This window comes from Ranitomeya imitator, chromosome 7 (assembly GCF_032444005.1).
Source record: "Ranitomeya imitator isolate aRanImi1 chromosome 7, aRanImi1.pri, whole genome shotgun sequence".
NCBI classification, from domain to species: Eukaryota; Metazoa; Chordata; class Amphibia; order Anura; family Dendrobatidae; genus Ranitomeya; species Ranitomeya imitator.
This window is the reverse complement of record NC_091288.1, coordinates 168271629-168293554: the sequence shown is the minus strand read 5'-3', so window position 1 is coordinate 168293554 and position 21926 is coordinate 168271629. Positions and strand designations below refer to the sequence as shown.

Genomic DNA, 21926 nt, shown 5'->3' with positions numbered 1-21926 from the left:
GAATTCATTCTCTTTCTTCTGTTCTCCATTTTTCCTGAATGCCATGATAACTTTTTACATCCACAGTCTCTGCAGATTCCCACCTTCTACGGTCTTCTACAGCACACCCCCACATATTACCGAGACTCTATACTGTGCCTTCTCACACTTTCTCTCGTATGCACATTGTCCATTCCATGTTCTGCCCTCACTCTGTCCAAGATACTGCCCACTCTCTATACAGTCCCCCGTACTCTCCCTCCTCCCATACTGCCCAATCTCTTTACTGTGTCCCCTCACCACTCTTTTCCCTCTGGGCATACTGTCCCTTCCGTATTGTTTCCACAATGTCCTCCCACATTGTCCCCCCTCTGTATTGTGCCCCATACTGTCACCTCATATTGTGCCACCCCCATTAGGCATAGTTTCTATACTATGGTTCCTTCTCACACTTTCCCCACCTCTTCTTAGGTGCACCTGTGAACTGTACCCTCACACTGTGGCCTCAAGTTGACCCCTTTCTATCTTGCCCCTTCGCAAACTGCCGAGTCTCTATACAGCATCCCTTCATACTTGTCCCCCTCATACTATCCTCTTAGTTTATTTCTCCCACCCCATCAAACTCCCTTGCATCTTCTACTCCATTGGAACGCTTATCCTCCTGCAGTCTTCTACCTCTCTGCAGTGTAGGTGTGATATCAGCAGCAAAATCAAGTGACCTCATCATGCTTCTCCATGTCACCTTGACCCTGAAAGTGCGGTGGGTCAGAACTTTAATTATCCTCATGTCTAAAGGCCCCTTCACATTAAGCGACGCTGCAGCGATACCGACAACGATCCGGATCGCTGCAGCGTCGCTATTTGGTCGCTGGAGAGCTGTCACACAGACCGCTCTCCAGCGACCAACGATGCCGGTAACCAGGGTAAACATCGGGTAACTACGCGCAGGGCCGCGCTTAGTAACCCGATGTTTACCCTGGTTACCATCCTAAAAGTAAAAAAAACCAAACAGTACATACTTACCTACCGCTGTCTGTCCTCCAGCGCTGTGCTCTGCTCTCCTCCTGTACTGTCTGTGAGCACAGCGGCCGGAAAGCAGAGCGGTGACGTCACCGCTCTGCTTTCCGGCTGACTGACGCTCACAGCCAGTACAGGAGGAGGGCAGAGCACAGCGCTGGAGGACAGACAGCGGTAGGTAAGTATGTACTGTTTGTTTTTTTTTACTTTTAGGATGGTAACCAGGGTAAACATCGGGTTACTAAGCGCGGCCCTGCGCTTAGTTACCCGATGTTTACCCTGGTTACCAGTGAAGACATCGCTGGATCGGTGTCACACACGCCGATCCAGCGATGTCTCCAGGGAGTCCAGCGACCAAATAAAGTTCTGGACTTTATTCAGCGACCAACGATCTCCCAGCAGGGGCCTGATCGTTGGTCGCTGTCACACATAACGATTTCATTAACGATATCGTTGCTACGTCACAAAAAGCAACGATATCTTTAACAATTTCGTTATGTGTGAAGGTACCTTTAGAGATACACATATGATTAAATACAGGGAGCCAATTTTTTACATGTTCTATGAGTCAGCTGTTAGTTTACCAAATATCCCACACGTGGGTGGGTTCAAAATGCTGGGAGACACCTTGAACCACCACATGTGGCAGCCTGACATGGCCTCCCCTGTAGTTTTACCCTAGTACTATCACTTTCCATAAATTATACAATAATGTGTATATTGAAGTGCCCTAAGAATGTTTGTTAGGGTATTTAGCTAACAATCAGTTTTTAATCATCTGGAGTTGGGCTACATGCAGTAACATAATGAAATCTCTTCTTTTTATTGGTGGGAACTGAATATCTTATGTATGCTTCAGGTCATCCAATAAAGGAGAAAATGAAATATTTATTTCAAATACTCCTTTATTACAATTTTGCAGTGTAAGTATTAGTCCTCTCTGCACCTGCCTGCGCCTAAGACATCTTGACTTACAAGTCTTCGCAATGCAATGTAATCATTAAAAGGGAATAATATTCTATGAAGTTTTTAAAATAAATTACTCTTGCGTCAAATCAGAGTAGCAACATTGTCATACATAGAGTTATTGTAAAGAATAGTAATAACGGTCCTAGGAGTACTGGAAATGAGACCAAAACAAGGATTTTAGTGTTGAACCACCACGTGGTTCAACACTAAAATCCTTGTTTTGGTCTCATTTCCAGCGCTCCTAGGACCATTATTACTATTCTTTACTGCATTTTGTATCCTCCTAGAAGGTTAACAGCTGGAGCTGCGGTGGACCTTTTGCTTTCAATTTTAACTGTGACCCTCACATCGCTCCCTAGTGACCGCTTTCTTTTCCATTGAATTTTATACATAGAGTTATAGGCTCAGCTTAAAGAATCATAGAGGTATTAGTCACAAAATGCCTGGTGCTCTTTGGAGCAAGTCGATGGCATGATGGTTAACATTGTTGACTTGTTGACTTACTGCACCAGGATGCTGGGTTCAAATCAAGGGCAGCATTTGAATGTAGTTTCTATGTTCTTCAAGTTTCTATCTTCTTCAAATGATTGTCTGGATACCATGGTTTCCCAGCATGATAAAAAATATAAAAGTGTATTTGTCTAAGGCTGCTTTCACACATCAGGTTTATTCTTTCAGGCACAATCCGGCAGTTTCAGGCACAATCCGGATCCGTTTTTTTTATTACACCAGATCCGTTTTTTTCCCATAGAGTTGTATTAGCGCCGGATTGTGCCTGAAGGACATGTGTTTCATCCGTTTTGTGCCACAAAAACGTCTCCTGCAACGTTTTTTGTGTCTGGCGAAAAAGCCTGAAGGGACGTTTCCGGCAATAAACGCATGGAACGGATGTGTGAATGAACGTTTCCGGCGTCCGAATCCGTTTTTTACACATTGAGCATGCCCAGAAGCTTTGTTTTCGAGTGTGGGATAGAGTCTCTCTCTCTTTCTCTCTCTCTCTCTCTCTCTCCTCCCACCAGGAAGTAAAAAACCATGCGCAGTACAGAGAGCCGGATCTAGCTAAAAAACGGATCCGGTGCATCAGTTTTTCACAATTTACGCCGGATCTGTTTTTTTTAGCAAATTTGCCGGATTTAGCCTGAAAAAAAAAACCTGATGTGTGAAAACAGCCTAAGACAGAAAAGTAGATTGTGAGCCCTTTTGGGGATCACAACTAATGTGAATAATGATAAGAGAACCATTTCTAATCTGAATTTGAGTCGCATTTTAAGAAATTCTCAAATCCTTGCAATTTCTATCAATCTAAGTTTCAATTAATGTGAAATGTCCCCCAAAAATCCCATTGAACTTTTATACATTGCAGAAATTCATCCCATTGTACCATCACATAGTATAGCACAAACAAACTAGTAAGATTATCATAACCAAAAGCCAAGGCAGGGAATGCAGCAACCATTTTAGGGGATCTAGAGCAGAGGTCCCCAACTCCAGTCCTCAAGGCCCACCAACAGGTCATGTTTTCAGGATTTCCTTTGCATTTCACCGGTGATGCAATTATTACCTGGGCAAGACTAAGGAAATCCTGAAAACATGACATGTTGGTGGGCCTTGAGGACTGGAGTTGGGGACCCCTGATCTAGAGTAGCAAGTGGACATTAAAGCTTACAGGTGAGCAGCTGAAAAAGGAAGAGAAATCCCTACGGCATTGGACAATTGCACCAGACAGTAATGTGTGGCACAACTATAATAGTGACAGATGAGTGTACTGAAGAGATGAAATTGATAATGAGAAAGAGAGATGGGAGAGGTGATAGCAGGAGCAGTGACAGACTGAGGGTGATTGATCACTCATATCATCTAGCTGGCATCTGTCCTGCTGCATTTGAATTACAATTGCACATTTTTTATTTCTTTCACAACACACAGAATAGCGGCCAGACAGCACAGTATTTTTTACAGAAAAAAATTGAAATAATTGTGCTGGCCATAGGCAATCTTGAGTTTTTGCATTTCTTGTGCAATTTTTTTCTTTGTGAAAAAGCGAATGATTATATTTTTAAAAATACAAGAAAAAATCTTCCAAATTCCATACATTTAAATTCAACTGTCTACCTCACAAAGTGTGCGTGTCGGAAGCTATTTTTTTACACTTCTGTTTTACTTGTCAAATTTTATATCCATTACTCACTAATACAGCACTCTGTTGCACATGCTGTTTTTGGACGTATACCTGCCTAACTTTTCTTATTATATATTTTTTTAGTAAGGGGTTGAATTTAAAAAGAAAAACAACAGAAAAAAATATTAAAAAATGTAGATATTTAACTGTGCATGTCAGTTTTTAGATACCTGTTTTACTAGTCCAATTTGATTACTCTGCATGCCACACCTGTACTATAAATTGCTGCTATATTTTGCTTTCTGTGCATGTTCCTAAATACCAAACATTTATTGTTATGTCCTTATAGCCAAGGGTTGAAAAATTAGGATTGAAAGGGTAGTCAAAATTCAATTATAGTGATGTACAAAATATACAGTAAAAGAAAAAATGTCAAAGACAACAAACAAGAAATTGTAAAATGAAATAAAAATAAAAATGATGCCACTGCTAATAATGTTGGAGCCACTAGTAGCAGCAGCTGATATAGCACCACTAGGGTTGAGTGGATTGATCCATGGAGGATTGAAGTTGAGTCAAAATTTCTTAAAATTCACTGTTCCACACAAATTCTAACACTCTAAGATTCAATTTGAAAAAAAATTAATCATTCCTGGCAGCATTTTCCACACTGCTGAAGCATCATTGAGCTAGCTAATATTTTGCGTGGTTGCGCTAGCTAAGGATAGGTTCACATTGCGTTAGTGCAATCCGTTTAGCGGATACGCTAACGGATTGTGCTAATGCAATGTCCAAAAAGGGATTGCGTTTGGCAATCCCGCTAGCGCAGCTGCCCGATCTGCGCTTGCGAAGAACGGACCCTGAACGCTGCAAGCAGCGTTCGAGGTCCGTCCAAAAATAACAGGACATCGCTGACGCATGCCAAAAATGACATACGTTAGCGATGCGTTAGTGATCCGTTACCACATTGTGGTCAATGGGTGCGCTAATGGATCCATTACATAGCGTCAATTGCGCCAATTTCGCCATGTAATGGATTCCGTTATCGGACACCCACTAACGCAATCTGAACCCAGCTTTACACATACTTTACAGCTGAAACATCTATCGGATTATTATACCTTGTATATTGTTGGCCAATATTTGGGCCAACACAGATCATCAGTTGCCAGTAACAGTGGAAAACAGTCAGGAATTAATCTGACATTTTGTACCGCAGAATTGATGTCCATCGTCCATTGGGTAAGTGGAATATACATATCAAAATTAAATGTTTCTCTCTCTGTCTCTGAGATTTGAGCAATTTTTTGACCCAAATTTATTTTTGGGGATGAAGGAAAATTTGAATTTTAATCAGTTCATTTATCTGTAAGCACTGGCACCAACTGCCCGGGCACTGGTAATACCAAGCTCAGGCCACAAGTTGCTTCCTTTGCCTCCTTCAAGTGTATTAGTGGGGAGAAAGTGTAGGATGTTATGCAATGCATGGCACATCACTCAACTTTGTCACAGCAGGATAATGTTACCACTGACAGCAACACCATGAGTTTGAGTCAGTGTACTCCAAACAAATGTCTATCGAATCAAAAATTATTAAAATGTATAATTTTCGGACCATTTTTAATTAAAAATAACATAAACATGTCAGAGCACTATTATGAAATGGGCTGTTGGCTACTATTGGCTATTTAGACTATGTGCACATGTTCAGGAATTCTTGCAGACATTTCCTGAGCAAAACAGGACATTTTCTGCAAGAAATCCGCATGCGTTTTTTTGCGCGTTTTTCTCGCTTTTTTGGTGCTTTTTTTGCGGATTTTTATGGAGGTTCCCAATGCAATAATATAGTGGGAAATCCGCAAAATATCCGCAAAATTAATGAACATGCTGTGTTTTTTACCGCGATGCCTTTTTTTCATGTGCACAAAAATTGCGGAATGCATTCTAAATGATAGGATGCATAATGTATGCGTTTTTATAGCATTTTTATAGCATTTTTATAGCGGAAAAACGCGAAAAAAATGCGAAAAATCTGCAAACTGTGCACACAGCCTTAAACGTGACATTACTTTGACAGTTTTTGAAAAATGTTTTGAACTTGATGAATTTGAATTTTAAAAGATTTTATCATCTCTTGTGAAAAATCTCTGTATAGTCCTGCAGAGAATGTTGGTGCTATATTAGCAACATAAGTACATTAAAAAATAAGCAGCAATTTAATAATTGGTAAGTGGAGGTCATATTGTAGATTTTACAGTGGAGCACAAAAGCTTCAAGTTACACATCTGCAAGCAATAGCCCTTGACTATAAAGTTGTAGCTTGGGGGCTCGATGGTAACAAAAATTATATTAATAGCTATACATAAAGGTGGGCGAAGCCCTGGAAGTTCAGGTCCGATGGGTTCAGCTAGACATTTTTAGCTTGGGTACTGTGACAGCGAGATAAACACCAGCTCTGATCAGTGGTAATCTTTAAGTTTACCGCCTATCAGAGTGCCATGGTTCCCATCCTGTCATACAGATGACAGCGTGGGAACTAGCAGCTGTGATCAGTGGTTACTGCCGGTCACTGGTGTCGGCTGATGAAAGTACTACTCTCAACATCATACACCTGTTCTCCTTGATAGCAGAGAGAGCAGGCATTTAATGATGAGAGTATTCATCACCCATCACTATTGCAATGAATAAATAAATAAAAAAAGACATGGGGTATCCTCTAATTTTGACAGCCAGTGTAAGCAAAACCGATAACCAGCCTAGTTAAAGCAGACAACTGTGGCCCAGTATTCTCAGACTGTAAAGGGGCCATGGATATTGGACACCACAGCCTAAATATAGCAGTCCAGAGCTGCGCAAGAAAAGTAGTATCTGTTCGATATGCCTGACTGTTCCCACTTGACCTGGTGCAGTGGCAAGTGGGTTAGAAGTTGTTGGATTAATGTCAGCTTTGTAATGTCAGCTGACATGAAGACGACAGGTTAGTAATGGAGAGGCGTCTATAAAACACCCCAATTACTAACCTAACAGTCAGGTTGTAATAAAGACTATGACTTACAATCTGAGAATGGGGTTAGTAATGGGGGGTGTCTTATAGACGCTTCTCCATTACTAACCTGTGGACTTTATGTTATCCGGCATTGCAAAGCTGACATCAACCCCACAGCTCTTACCAGACTTGCCACCCCAGCAGTGCAAGTGGTAAGAACTTTGAAAAATGTCAAATTGGCTCATCAAATAGATGTGCCTTTTCTAGGCAGCAGCAGACTGCTATTTTTAGGCTGCGGTTGATAATATTCATGGGCTCTTACCAGTTGGAGAACACCAGTCCACAGCTGTCTGTTTTAGCTTGGCTGGTTGTCAAAAATGGAGGAAAGATTCTGCACCATCTTTGCAAATTATTTATTGAAACAATTTGAAAAAACAGCATGGGGACCTCTCTATTTTTTGATAACCAGCCAAGATAACAGTTGTCGGTATTGCCTGCGCTGGTAGTCACAAATAGAAGATACCCCACATCATTCTTTTTTGTTATTTATTGATTGCATAGGCTAGTGAATACTTTTATCATCGTATGCCTGCTTTCGCTGCTATTAGCAAGAGCAGATATACAATGATGAGAGTAGTCGACGCATGTAGCCTTTTTACTGGCAGTCACAGTTCCTGGCTCATAAACTGTCATCTCTATGACAGCGTGGGAAATCTGACCGGTGGTAGTGAACTTACCTCAAATCAGAGATAGTTTTTCTTTCACTGTGACACAGATGATAGTGTGGGAAATACCCGATGTTCTGGTTGCAAATCCCGAACAGTAACACGGACTTCCTCTTTAAGTCCGTATTCGGGGTCTGTGTACGGATCCTGAAATTTACCGCTTGGGTTCGGTAATCACTAGTAAGACACAATGACATACAACTGTGATAATCTGCAAGATCTTTACCTGGCTAAACTTTTCTTTGTAAATTGGGGTTTCATTACAACTGATAATACTTTTGTTTGTCTGTGGATTCATGTCCAAAATAGCTGTAAACTTTCTCCATGTATGTAACTGGCTTCATAAGGAAAATAGGTTTTTTTTTTATTCATATCTGTTTTTCAACTAATATCTCGCAAATTCCTTCTTTAACCCCCCACCTCGAAATCAATATAATTTGTTATGCACAAATCTAAATTAATTTGCTAAAAATTCTCCATATTGAATTTAAGCTCAAAGCTAATTAAATTTACGTTACTTGGCATGTACAGGAAAATTATCAATATTACATTGATTTCTCAGAATAAAGAAAGCTTCTCCCAACAATTAAAATGTTCAGATTGATCTGTTTTGGAAAGACCTAAGGACAAAAGGATTTATCATACCTAACCTATTTTTCTGGACTTCCATAGGTCATTTTTCTGTACTCTAATGGTTATTTCTGCTCTCCAAAGTCTTTGACTCTATGTTTCTAAATGTCAACTGGCATATATTTTTGATTTAGGCACCCGAGGCTTGTGTTTTAATTGACAACAAAGCATGCTATGAATATCCAATTGTTTTATAATTTATCTAAGAATGGCAAATAAGAACTGAAAAATCAATTATGTATTTATTTTGCCCCTCTATAACAAATGCATTTCTAAATCTTGCTCAAATATTTATTTTAAAGACATCAGATTATTGAACTTTTCCAGAAAGAATGGAATACTCCAGGTTAAAAGTATTAGAATGTAAAATAATTCTTGTATAAAAACATGATTTACTCTAAGAAATCAAGAGTTTCATGAGTTCACCTTTACACAGGTGTAGTTTAGTCACTATTTTGCATCAATATTTGTAAGTCGAACCCAAAATTGAATCAATGCAAGGTAAAAGAATAATGGAAATTTTTGCGTTTTAGACCCTCTCCTGTTTTTGGATTACAGACACTGACAAAATATATCCATATGACAGTTTTACATATTTCTTCCTCTCTAAGGGTACCTTCACACTAAGCGACGCTGCAGCGATACCGACAACGATGTCGATCGCTGCAGCATCGCTGTTTGGTCGCTGGAGAGCTGTCACACAGACAGCTCTCCAGCGACCAACGATCCCGAAGTCCCCGGGTAACCAGAGTAAACATCGGGTTACTAAGCACAGGGCTGCGCTTAGTAACCCGATGTTTACCCTGGTTACCAGCGTAAATGTAAAAAAAACAAACGTAAAAAAAACAAACACTACATACTTACCTTCCGTGTCTGTCCTCCGGCGCTCTGCTTTCCGCTGCACTGTCAGCGCCGGCCAGCCGGAAAGCAGAGCGGTGACATCACCGCTGTGCTTTCCGGCTGGCCGGCGCTCACAGCCAGTGCAGGGAAGCAGAGCGCCGGGGACAGACACGGAAGGTAAGTATGTAGAGTTTGTTTTTTTTACGTTTACGCTGGTAACCAGGGTAAACATCGGGTTACTAAGCGCGGCCCTGCCGATTCAGCGATGTCTGCGGGAGGTCCAGCGACAAAATAAAGTTCTGGACTTTCCCCAGCGACCAACGATCTCCCAGCAGGGGCCTGATCGTTGGTCGCTGTCATACATAATGATTTCCTTAACGATATCGTTGCTACGTCACAAAAGCAACGATATCGTTAACGATATAGTTTTGTGTGATGGTACCTTAAGGCCGGGATCACACATGCGAGAAACACGTCCGTGTCTCGCATGTGAAATCCAGGCTCTGGCGCCGGCACTCCAGAGCGGAGCGTGCAGCTCCATGTGTTGCTATGCGGCCGCACGCTCCGCTCTGGAGTGCCGGTGCCAGAGCTTGGATTTCACATGCGAGACACGGACGTGTTTCTCGCATGTGTGATCCCAGCCTAACACACACACTCGCACTTATACACAGAACAAATTACAGTTTAAAAAAAAATTCTGAGACAACACATTTCTGAAGAAAAAAAAGATAAAAGATCATAAGTGAGCAAAATGACGACATGTCCAGCTGAAGCTCCTTGTCGCTTACCCTGAATCATTAGATCATTAGCATTGCTCCTACCCTATTATCTGGGAGGGGAGGTGAATATGCTCTATTCACCCAATAGTTAATATTGGGTGAATAGAACATATTTTAAAATGCCACCTACCTAAATTATTTATATTTGAAGTCATGACCTACAAAGTGGTGCAGTCACAATCCCAAAGCAACCACACATGGAGTGTCCTGTGATCTTGTATACCACTGCTCCTTCTTTGCAGAGCTTCAAGGGATCATAAATAACAGTATATTGAATTCTGCTTGCAAAGATCTTAGGGTCCAAATCAAGGTCCATACTTGCAGAGCTCAAATAGTCAGAGGCTTATATGATCCCACTTAGGGATATTGCCTTACTGGGTGTGTTCTAATAGTGGCATCCTACCCATGCTCAGTTAATGTGCTATATACTGTATAAAGCCTGTCCTGCATATCACACCTCTCTTTGTAAAGACTTGCGGACAAGTTTATTTCATCACTAATCCTTCATGCTTCTTCAAAAACAGTTCCAATTGCATAGAGGCAAAACAAATGACCGCATATGCCGGAAAACTAAAAAATATATTTAATAGAGAGTCTCAATTGATTGGATATATGTATGATCAATGACCAGCTTAACCAAACCCGTTTCAATTTATAGCAAAAGTTTTTCAAGACTTGGGGCTGGTGAATAATTCATGCTCACTCACATTTGTCAGTCAACACTCTAATCCCCAACCTCAACTTTCTGTCATTTCAAAAAGGTTGTCCATTACTTTAAAGTAAATGACCTATCCTTAGTATAGGTCATCAATGTCTGATCTGTGGGGTGCGACACCCGGCACCCAAGCCGATCAACTGTTCCCAGTGTCAGTGGCAAGCAGAACTGCTCAGCTGTGGAGCTTCACAGCACAGCTCTGTAAATGAAATTGTGGACACAGTCGAGTACTGCACATCCACCCCCTATTGATTTAAATAGAAGGCAGTATCTGGTTGCAGCCACCTTAGAGTTGCTGTACAGCTCCGTGACTGAGTAGTTCAGGTTGCTGGTGATACCAAGAACAGCTGTTTGGCAGGAGTATGGTCTGTAGCACTCCCTACAATGAGTGCTTGATGAAGGTAGATGCCCAAATACGCGTCGGGGTGGGCACATTCTATCCTTGTGGCAATCCATGCTGACTCCCATACAGTTATAGTTAACATTATCATTATATAGTTACTTATATGACAATTGCCTGCTACAACTTCATTTACTGGTAGCTGTCTGTCACAGATATCTATGTACGCAGAACTTTTCTGGCAAAATTAGATGCTTAAATCTAAAATTTATTGCAGCTAGATCTATTGCTGCCAGCAATACAAAGAGATTCTAGCAAAGGTAGAAAAAACAAGGCATTTTATTAACATACTGCTCTGGCAAAAATTAAGAGACCACCACATCAAAACCCTGTCATGGGCAGCCCAATCTCCAGACCTGAACCCCATTGAAAACCTCTGGAATGTAAGCAAAAGGATGATGGATAGTCACAGGCCATCAAACAAAGAAGAACTGCTTAAATTTTTGCGCCAGAAGCAGTGTGAAAGACTGGTGGAAAGCATGCCAAGACGCATGAAAGCTGCGATTAAAAATCATGGTTATTCCACAAAATATTGATTTCTGAACTCTTCCTAAGTTCAAACATTGCTATTTCTAAATAATTATGAACTTGTTTTCTTAGCATTATCTGGGGTCTGAAAGCACTGGTTATTTTTTTTTGACCATTTCTCCTTTTCAGAAAAAAAAAAGAAAAATGTATTGCTTGGAAATTCGGATACATGATGTCAGAAGTTTATTGAATAAAAGAACAATTTACATTTTAATAAAAAATGTACCTATATAGAGAAAAATCAGACAAACTGAACATTTTACATTGGTCTCTTAATTTTTTGCCAGAGCTGTATACAGGTGCTTCTCACAAAATTCGAATGTCATCAAAAAGTTAATTTATTTCAGTTCTTCAATACAAAAAGTGAATCTCATATACTATATAGAGTAATTACAAACAGAGTGATCTATTTCAAGTGTTTATTTATTTTTATGTTGATGAATTATGGCTTACAGCCAATGAAAACCCTAAAGTCATTATCTCAGTAAATTAGAATACATTATATCGCCAGCTTGAAAAATGATTTTAAAATCCAAAATGTTGGCTTTCTGAAATGTATGTTCAGTAAATGCACTCAATATTTGGTTGGGGCTCCTTTTGCCTCAATTGCTGCATCACTGTGGTGTGGCATGGAGGTGATTAGCCTGTGGCACTGCTGAGGTATTATGGAAGCCCCGGTTGCTTTGATAGCAGCCTTCAGCTCATCTGCATTGTTAGGTCTGGAGTCTCTCATCTTCCTCTTGACAATACGCCATAGATTCTTTATTGGGTTAAGGTTAGGTGAGTTTGCTGGCCAATCAAGCACAGTGATACTATTGTTTTTAAACCAGGTATTGGTACTTTTGGTAGTGTGGACAGGTGCCAAGTCCTGCTGGAGAATGAAATTTCCATCTCCAAAAAGCTTGTTGACAGAAGGAGTCCTGAAGTGCTCTAAAATTTCCTGGTAGACAACTGTGCTGACCTTGATCTTGATAAAGCACAGTGGACCTACACCAGCAGATGACATGGCTTCCCAAACTATCACTGATTGTGGAAACGTCACACTAGATCTCAAGCAACTTGGATTGTGGCCTCTCCACTCTTCCTCCAGATTCTGGGACCTTGATAACCAAATGAAATGCAAAATTTACTTTAATCTGAAAACAACACATTGGACCAGTGAGCAACATCCCAGTTCTTTTCTCCTTGGCCTAGGAAAGACACTACTGGCATTGCCTACTGATCATGAGTGGCTTGATACAAGGAATGCACTTGTAGTCCATGTCCTTGATACGTTTGTATGTGGTGGCTCTTGAAGCAATGACTCCAGCAGCAATCTACACTAGGGTTGAGCGAAACGGGTCGAAAATTTTCAAAAGTCGCCGACTTTTGGCAAGGTCGGGTTTCATGAAACCCGACCCGACCCCTGTGTGGGGTCGGCCATGAAGTCGGCGATCTTTCACGTCACGGCGACCAATCAGAAGCCGTGACGTCACCGCGACGTCACCGAAGGTCCTGCAAGCACTGATTCTTAGGAAGGAAGGCTGTTGGAAAGAAGCAGGGCACGTCCGAGGGTGAATATATACCTAATAGGAATATACTCACCCTCGGACGCGCCCTGCTCCTTTCCGGCAGCCTTCCTTCCTAAGAATCAGCCCTTCCAGGACCTTCGGTGACGTCGCGGTGACGTCGCGGCTTGTGATTGGTCGCGCGAACGGTCACATGGGCGGCCGCGTGACCAATCACAAACCGCGACGTCACCGCGACGTCACCGCAAGGTCCTGGAAGGGCTGATTCGAAGGAGGAAGGTTCCCGGTTAGTACCAGGGCGCGTCAGAGAGTAAGTATTGCGATATGTTTTATTTTAATTCTTTATTTTACACTAAAATATGGATCGCAGGGCCTGAAGGAGAGTTTCCGCTCCTTCAGACCCTGGGAACCATGGAAACCCAATGCACTGCATTGGGTTTCAGGTTCCGGCCGACCCCAACCCCGACTTTTTTATAGGATCGGCCGATTTCACTCGACCCGACTTTTGAAAAAGTCGGGTTTCGTGAAACCCGACCCGATCCTATAAAAGTAAAGGTCGCTCAACCCTATTCTACACCTTTTGAATCTCCCTGAAATTTTTAAATTACCTTTTCTTAACAATCGTTTCAAGGCTGTGATTATCTCGGTTGCTTATGCACCATTTTCTTCTACACTTTTTCCCTTCCACTCAAGTTTCCATTAATATGCTTGGATGCAGCACTGTGAACAGACAGCTTCTTTAGCAATGACTAGTTTTGAGCGATACCATCCGATACTTGAAAGTATCGGTATCGGATAGTATCGGCCGATACCTGAAAAGTATCGGATATCACCGATACCGATACCCGATACCAATACAAGTCAATGGGACACCAAGTATCGGAAGGTATCCTGATGGTTCCCAGGGTCTGAAGGAGAGGAAACTCTCCTTCAGGCCCTGGGATCCATATTAATGTGTAAAATAAAGAATTAAAATAAAAAATATTGATATAATTACCTCTCTGGAGGCCCCTGTACATCACCGCTGGTAACCGGCAGGCTTCTTTGTTTAAAATGAGCGCGTTTAGGACCTGAGAATGACGTCGCGGCTTCTGATTGGTCGCGTGCCGCTCATGTGACCACCACGCGACCAATCAGAAGCCGCGACGTCATTCGCAGGTCCTAAATTCCTAGAATGAGGAGTTTAGGGCCTGAGAATGACGTCGCGGCTTCTGATTGGTCGCGTGCCGCTCAAGTGACCGCCACGCGACCAATCAGAAGCCGCGACGTCATTCTCAGGTCCTAAACTCCTCATTCTAGGAATTTAGGACCTGCGAATGACGTCGCGGCTTCTGATTGGTCGCGTGGCGGTCACATGAGCGGCACGCGATCAATCAGAAGCCGTGACGTCATGGAAGTCCCTAAACGCACTCATTTTAAACAAAGAAGGCTGCCGGTTACCAGCGGTGATGTCCAGGGGCCTCCGGAGAGGTAAGTATATCAATATTTTTTATTTTAATTCTTTATTTTACACATTAATATGGATCCGATACTGATTCCCGATATCGCAAAAATATCGGAACTCGGTATCGGAATTCCGATACCGCAAGTATCGGCCGATACCCGATACTTGCGGTATCGGAATGCTCAACACTAGCAATGACCTGTTGTAGCTTACCTTCCTTGTGGAGTGTGTCAATGACTGCCTTCTGGACGTCTGTCAAGTCAGCAGTCTTCCCCATGATTGTGGAGCCTACTGAAACAGACTAAGGGACCTTTTAAAAATGCTTACGAAGCCTTTGCAAGTGTTTTTTTGTTAAGTATTCCAATTTACTAAATGACTTTTGGGTTTTCCTTGGCTGTAAGCCATAATCATCAACATTATCTGAAATAAACACTTGATATAGATCACTCTATTTATAATGACTCTATATAATATATGAGTTTCACTTTTTGCATTGAATAACTGAAATTAATTAACTTTTTGATGATATTCTAATTTTGTGAGAAGCACCTGCACATACAAGAAGTTAAAACCAGTATAGACAACAATAACCATGTACAGTGCAAGTACAGTATATAGTGAAAAAGAACACAGTGGTAAGTAGTCATTGGACTGCCAATGGTTAACCACAGCTGTAGTAGCAAAGATACCAATAGTGTACAGAAGTCCTTGCGGTTAATAAATACATAAACCTAGTTGTGTCACCTGAATGACTAAAAGGGCTGTGGAGTCTGAGGATAAATTCAATGCAGAAGCACCCCACTAACCCCTACACCGTTTTGCCTTACGCTTCTTCCAGGGACTTCTGTGTGTTATCTTTGCTTCTACTGCTGTGGTTAACCATTGGCTGTCCTGTGACTTCTTAGCATTGTGCTCTTTTTTCACTATACATTTGCATTGCCCGTGGTTAAACATTTGGCCACACTCTTTGTTTAACATGTAGAATTGTGATACCCATTTTTTTACATGTAATAACTGAATATTTCTAATAGCAGCACTTATCACTTTATGCTCTGGCTATAGGTAACGTTCCTATTTCAATATTACGACCTTAGTTGCTAATCTATATAGGATTTTTTTTTCTTGGAATATTTTTTGGAGTCTGTGTATGCACATCTTATTTGTACCTCTCCCCTAAGAGTTTTTTTCTCTGCCGTATCATTTATTTGTTGTCTGTACTAGTTTGCTTGTACATGTTAATGAAATGCCTTGGTTTTTTTTTCATTTTTCTACCTTTGCTAGAATCTCTTTGTTTTGCTGGCAGCAATAGGTCTAGCTGCTATTAATTTAGCATTTATGTAATTTGAAGTATCTAGCACAGTATACTTATCCTTTGGGACATATGTGAAAAATTAGATGCTTGTATATATTTGTACATATTGATTTGTGGGCTAACACCATTATATCTCTAGAGGACCATCACCGCCTCTACAGGAGAATGTTGTATAACCCATATGAATATATATTTTTGATACCTGGCTTAGAGCAGAAATCTATCTGTTTTATACCTATTTATTATTCCTTACTTCAAATTTTTTTAATACTTGTTAGTCACTTGGCTTTTCTTCTGGTTGTTTTTCCTACCCTTGTACACCAAATTCTTGATCAATAAAGTTTTGATTTAGTTTTCACCATTACTATGTCATGCCTCAGGATTCGATCTGACGGTCTTGTGGTTGTCTGCTCACCTTTAGATCATTGTGCATTCAGGGACATAGTAAGGTTGGAGGCTAAAGCTTCTCTACCTTCAAGAGTACCCCTGAGACAGGCATAGTGAGTTCAGCTCCAGGGACAGTTGCAAGCTCCTCTCCCTTACTTCAGACTTGCATATTGTGACATACTATTGACCTATTTGTTGATTTTTCTCTTTGTTTGTCTTTTTGTGCAATTTTTCCCATAGGTCCCTATATGTTCCAGTCTACGCATGCACCTTCATTGAGAGAGTTCTTTTCACATATGGGTTGATATCAGTCACCATATATTTATAACTCTGATATCGGCATGTGCATCATTTCTTACTTTCGAGTTTTCTTAACAGGATTGAATATTTCTACATACTGTTACAAAAAAGCATGATATATATATTCCATTATTACCAATAACACAACTATAATATAATAGACCTAACTAAAACTGCTACACTATGACCATTCCCATACTACTATCACTAGTGATGAGCGAGCATGCTCGAGTGCTTTGTTGTAGTCTAATACTTTGTTCGAGTTGTTGTGACTGCATGTTTCGTTACTTTTCGACAGCCTCAACACATGCATGGATTGCCTGTTTGTTAGACAATCCCTGCATGTGTTGTAGCTGTTTAACAGCAGCAAGACAAAGCGGGCGCTGGGACTCGAATATATTATTTGAGCACACCAAAGTCACTAGGGTAGCACCCAAGCAGGCTTTGCTAACACCTTATCTGAGCACATTCGCTCATCGCTAGTTGGCACCAACAAAGTTCAAAGTGACACTCATTGGAGATCCAGGGCCCCATGATTCAAAATAATTATCATCCATTTATCTAAAATATATAAAAAGTTGTCCATGCTCTATGACTTATTCACGTACTGTGGCCTACTTTATTTTCAGTGAAATTGTTAAAATGCTATAAACTGTTGACAGCTACTTTGGAAGGAGCTATAGCGATTACTATTCCTGTTAAATGTCACATATTTGATTACAATGCAGTTCCATGTGGAAGAAACTCAATAAATAATAATTTTGTGTTACTTAGGTGAAATGGAAGAGCTGGAAACGTTGTGGCTTACTGGCATCTGCCACAGTGAGAAAAATGAAGTTATGAGCAGCCAGTTGGATATTGACAATATGGCCGGTGTCTTCTACATGCTTGCAGCTGCCATGGGCTTGAGTCTTATAACTTTTGTATGGGAACATTTGTTTTACTGGAAACTCAGATACTGTTTTACAGGTGTTTGTTCAGGAACACCGGGAGTGCTTTTCTCAATAAGCAGGGTAAGTCATAAAAATGTACTATAATAGTAATAATAGTCATAATATATATGATATAACCAGGTTTTGTGATTGACATTGTAGTTTTCATTCTTGTATCACCATATAACTCAGTCAGAGGAAGTTAAAATTGGAAATTTTCAAAAATTAGGAAGGACACATTAGAGTTAGTTTTGGAAAATAATCTAATGTGGAAGGGTTCTTTCCACTGTCCCTGTATAGTAGGGGCTAAAGAGGATCCTGCAAGATGGATTTCAGCATGCCTTGTCCTTATTTTTCCTATTGAATGTAATCTACAGCTAGAATTGCCAGAATTATAAAGTTTATTTCACATTTCCCACTAAGAGAAAAATGCCTGCTAAAAATGTGTATGTTTCTAGCAGAGCCTGCAGAAATAGCTGTCAGACAGACATATGTTTGGTTGACAGTTCTCTCATGTGTATGGCCAGCTAAACAAATTGAAAAGAAAAGTATACATAACATAGTGTATAAATATATATATATATACAGTGGGGCAAAAAAGTATTTAGTCAGTTAGCAATAGTGCAAGTTCCACCACTTAAAAAGATGAGAGGCGTCTGTAATGTACATCATAGGTAGACCTCAACTATGGGAGACAAACTGAGAAAAAAAAATCCAGAAAATCACATTGTCTGTTTTTTTTATCACTTTATTTGCATATTATGGTGGAAAATAAGTATTTGGTCAGAAACAAACAATCAAGATTTCTGGCTCTCACAGACCTGTAACTTCTTCTTTAAGAGTCTCCTCTTTCCTCCACTCATTACCTGTAGTAATGGCACCTGTTTAAACTTGTTATCAGTATAAAAAGACACCTGTGCACACCCTCAAACAGTCTGACTCCAAACTCCACTATGGTGAAGACCAAAGAGCTGTCAAAGGACACCAGAAACAAAATTGTAGCCCTGCACCAGGCTGGGAAGACTGAATCTGCAATAGCCAACCAGCTTGGAGTGAAGAAATCAACAGTGGGAGCAATAATTAGAAAATGGAAGACATACAAGACCACTGATAATCTCCCTCGATCTGGGGCTCCACGCAAAATCCCACCCCGTGGGGTCAGAATGATCACAAGAACAGTGAGAAAAAATCCCAGAAACAGGCGGGGGGACCTAGTGAATGAACTGCAGAGAGCTGGGACCAATGTAACAAGGCCTACCATAAGTAACACACTACGCCACCATGGACTCAGATCCTGCAGTGCCAGACGTGTCCCACTGCTTAAGCCAGTACATGTCCGGGCCCGTCTGAAGTTTGCTAGAGAGCATTTGGATGAGCCAGAGGAGTTTTGGGAGAATGTCCTATGGTCTGATGAAACCAAACTGGAACTGTTTGGTAGAAACACAACTTGTCATGTTTGGAGGAAAAAGAATACTGAGTTGCATCCATCAAACACCATACCTACTGTAAAGCATGGTGGTGGAAACATCATGCTTTGGGGCTGTTTCCCTGCAAAGGGGCCAGGACGACTGATCCGGGTACATGAAAGAATGAATGGGGCCATGTATCGTGAGATTTTGAGTGCAAACCTCCTTCCATCAGCAAGGGCATTGAAGATGAAACGTGGCTGGGTCTTTCAACATGACAATGATCCAAAGCACACCGCCAGGGCAACGAAGGAGTGGCTTCGTAAGAAGCATTTCAAGCTCCTGGAGTGGCCTAGCCAGTCTCCAGATCTCAACCCTATAGAAAACCTTTGGAGGGAGTTGAAAGTCCGTGTTGCCAAGCGAAAAGCCAAAAACATCACTGCTCTAGAGGAGATCTGCATGGAGGAATGGGCCAACATACCAACAACAGTGTGTGGCAACCTTGTGAAGACTTACAGAAAACGTTTGACCTCTGTCATTGCCAACAAAGGATATATTACAAAGTATTGAGATGAAATTTTGTTTCTGACCAAATACTTATTTTCCACCATAATATGCAAATAAAATGTTAAAAAAACAGACAATGTGATTTTCTGGATTTTTTTTTCTCAGTTTGTCTCCCATAGTTGAGGTCTACCTATGATGTAAATTACAGACGCCTCTCATCTTTTTAAGTGGTGGAACTTGCACTATTGCTGACTGACTAAATACTTTTTTGCCCCACTGTATATATGCATATTTATACAGTACAGACCAAAAGTTTGGACACACCTTCTCATTTAAAGACTGTTCTGCATTTTCATGACTATGAAAATTGTACATTCACACTGAAGGCATCAAAACTATGAATTTTACACATGTGGAGTTATATACTTAACAACAAAGTGTGAAACAACTGAATATACGTCTAATATTCTAGGTTCTTCAAAGTAGCCACTTTAATGACTGCTTTGTACACTCTTGGCATTCTCTTGATGAGCTTCAAGAAGTAGTCACCGGGAATGGTCTTCCAACAATCTTGAAGGCTTTCCCAGAGATGCTTAGCACTTGTTGGCCCTTTTGCCTTCACTCTGCGGTCCAGCTCACCCCAAACCATCTCGATTGGGTTCAGCTCTGGTGACTGTGGAGGCCAGGTCATCTGGCGTAGCACCCCATCACTCTCCTTCTTGGTCAAATAGCCCTTACACAGCCTGGAGGTGTGTTTGGGGTCATTGTCCAGTAGAAAAATAAATGATGGTCTAACTAAACGCAAACCGGATGGAATAGCATGCCGCTGTAAGGTGCTGTGGTAGCCATGCCGGTTCAGTATGCCTTCAATTTTGAATAAATAACCAACAGTGTCACCAGCAAAGCACCCCCACACTATCACACCTCCTCCTCCATGCTTGACAGTGGGAACCAGGCATGTAGAGTCCATCCGTTCACCTTTTCTGCGTCGCACAAAGACAGGGTGGTTGGAACCAAAGATCTCAAATTTGGACTCATCAGACCAAAGCACAGATTTCCACTGGTCTAATGTCCGTTCCTTGTGTTCTTTAGCCCAAACAAGTCTTTTATGCTTGTTGCCTGTCTTTAGCAGTGGTTTCCTAGCAGCTATTTTACCATGAAGGCCTGCTGCACAAAGTCTCCTCTTAACAGTTGTTGTAGAGATGTGTCTGCTGCTAGAACTGTGTGGCATTGACCTGGTCTCTAATCTGAGCTGCTGTTAACCTGCGCTTCCTGAGGCTGGTGACTCAGATAAACTTATCCTCAGAAGCAGAGGTGACTCTTGGTCTTCCTTTCCTGGGGCAGTCCTCATGTGAGTCAGTTTCTTTGTAGCGCTTGATGGTTTTTGCCACTGCACTTGGGGACACCTTCAAACTTTCCCAATTTTTCAGACTGACTGACCTTCATTTCTTAAAGTAATGATGGCCACTTGTTTTTCTTGCCATAATACAAATTCTAACAGTCTACTCAGTAGGACTATCAGCTGTGTATCCACCAGACTTCTACACAACACAACTTATGGTCCCTACCCCATTTATAAGGCAAGAAATCCCACTTACTAAACCTGACAGGGCACACCTGTGAAGTGAAAACCATTCCCAGAGACTACCTCTTGAAGCTCATCAAGAGAATGCCAAGAGTGTGCAAAGCAGTCATCAAAGCAAAAGGTGGCTACTTTGAAGAACCTTGAATATGAGACATATTTTCAGTAGTTTCACACTTTTTTGTTAAGTATATAATTCCACATGTGTTCATTCACAGTTTTGATGCCTTCAGTGTGAATGTACAATTTTCATAGTCATGAAAATACAGAAAAATCTGTAAATGAGAAGGTGTGTCCAAACTTTTGGCCTGTACAATATATATATATATATATATATATATATATATATATATATATATATATATATACTGTATATATATAGTGACAGAATGTTTGGCAGGGGTTATAAAGAAATTATTGTAGCACAATAGCTCAAAGTCCTACTGTTGTGTAGTAGTTTCAATGTCAATTTATAACAATTTGTACTAATTATTATTATTTATTTTTCATAGCGCCATTTATTTCATGGCGCTTTACATGTAAGGAGGGGTATACATAATAAAAGCAAGTACAGTAATCTTAAACAATACAAGTCACGACTGGTACAGGAAGAGAGAGGATGCTGCCCGCGAGGGCTCACAATCTACAAGAGATGAGTGAGGATACAGTAGGCGAGGGTAGAGCTGGTCGTGCAGTGGCTTAGTCGATTGGTGGTTGCTGCAGGTTGTAGGCTTGTCAGAAGAGGTAGGTGGTAATGTTAGGTAATGTAGGTAATGATTAGATACTTGTATCCTAGTCTATTAGAGCATCCTATGGACACTCTTACCTCCCTATCATCAACAATTAGCACAAAAAAACTAT

The 21926-nt window shown here is 41.0% G+C and overlaps 1 protein-coding gene across 1 annotated transcript in view; it reads left to right on the top strand.

Moving 5' to 3' along the window:
• The window catches only part of GRIN2A (glutamate ionotropic receptor NMDA type subunit 2A), a 781341-nt gene that overhangs the window by 756628 nt on the left and 2787 nt on the right, over positions 1-21926 (top strand). Inside the window, exon 13 of the mRNA XM_069734026.1 lies at positions 17413-17651. Within this exon, the coding sequence (XP_069590127.1) occupies positions 17413-17651 (239 nt within the window). The remainder of the gene's footprint in view (positions 1-17412; positions 17652-21926) is intronic.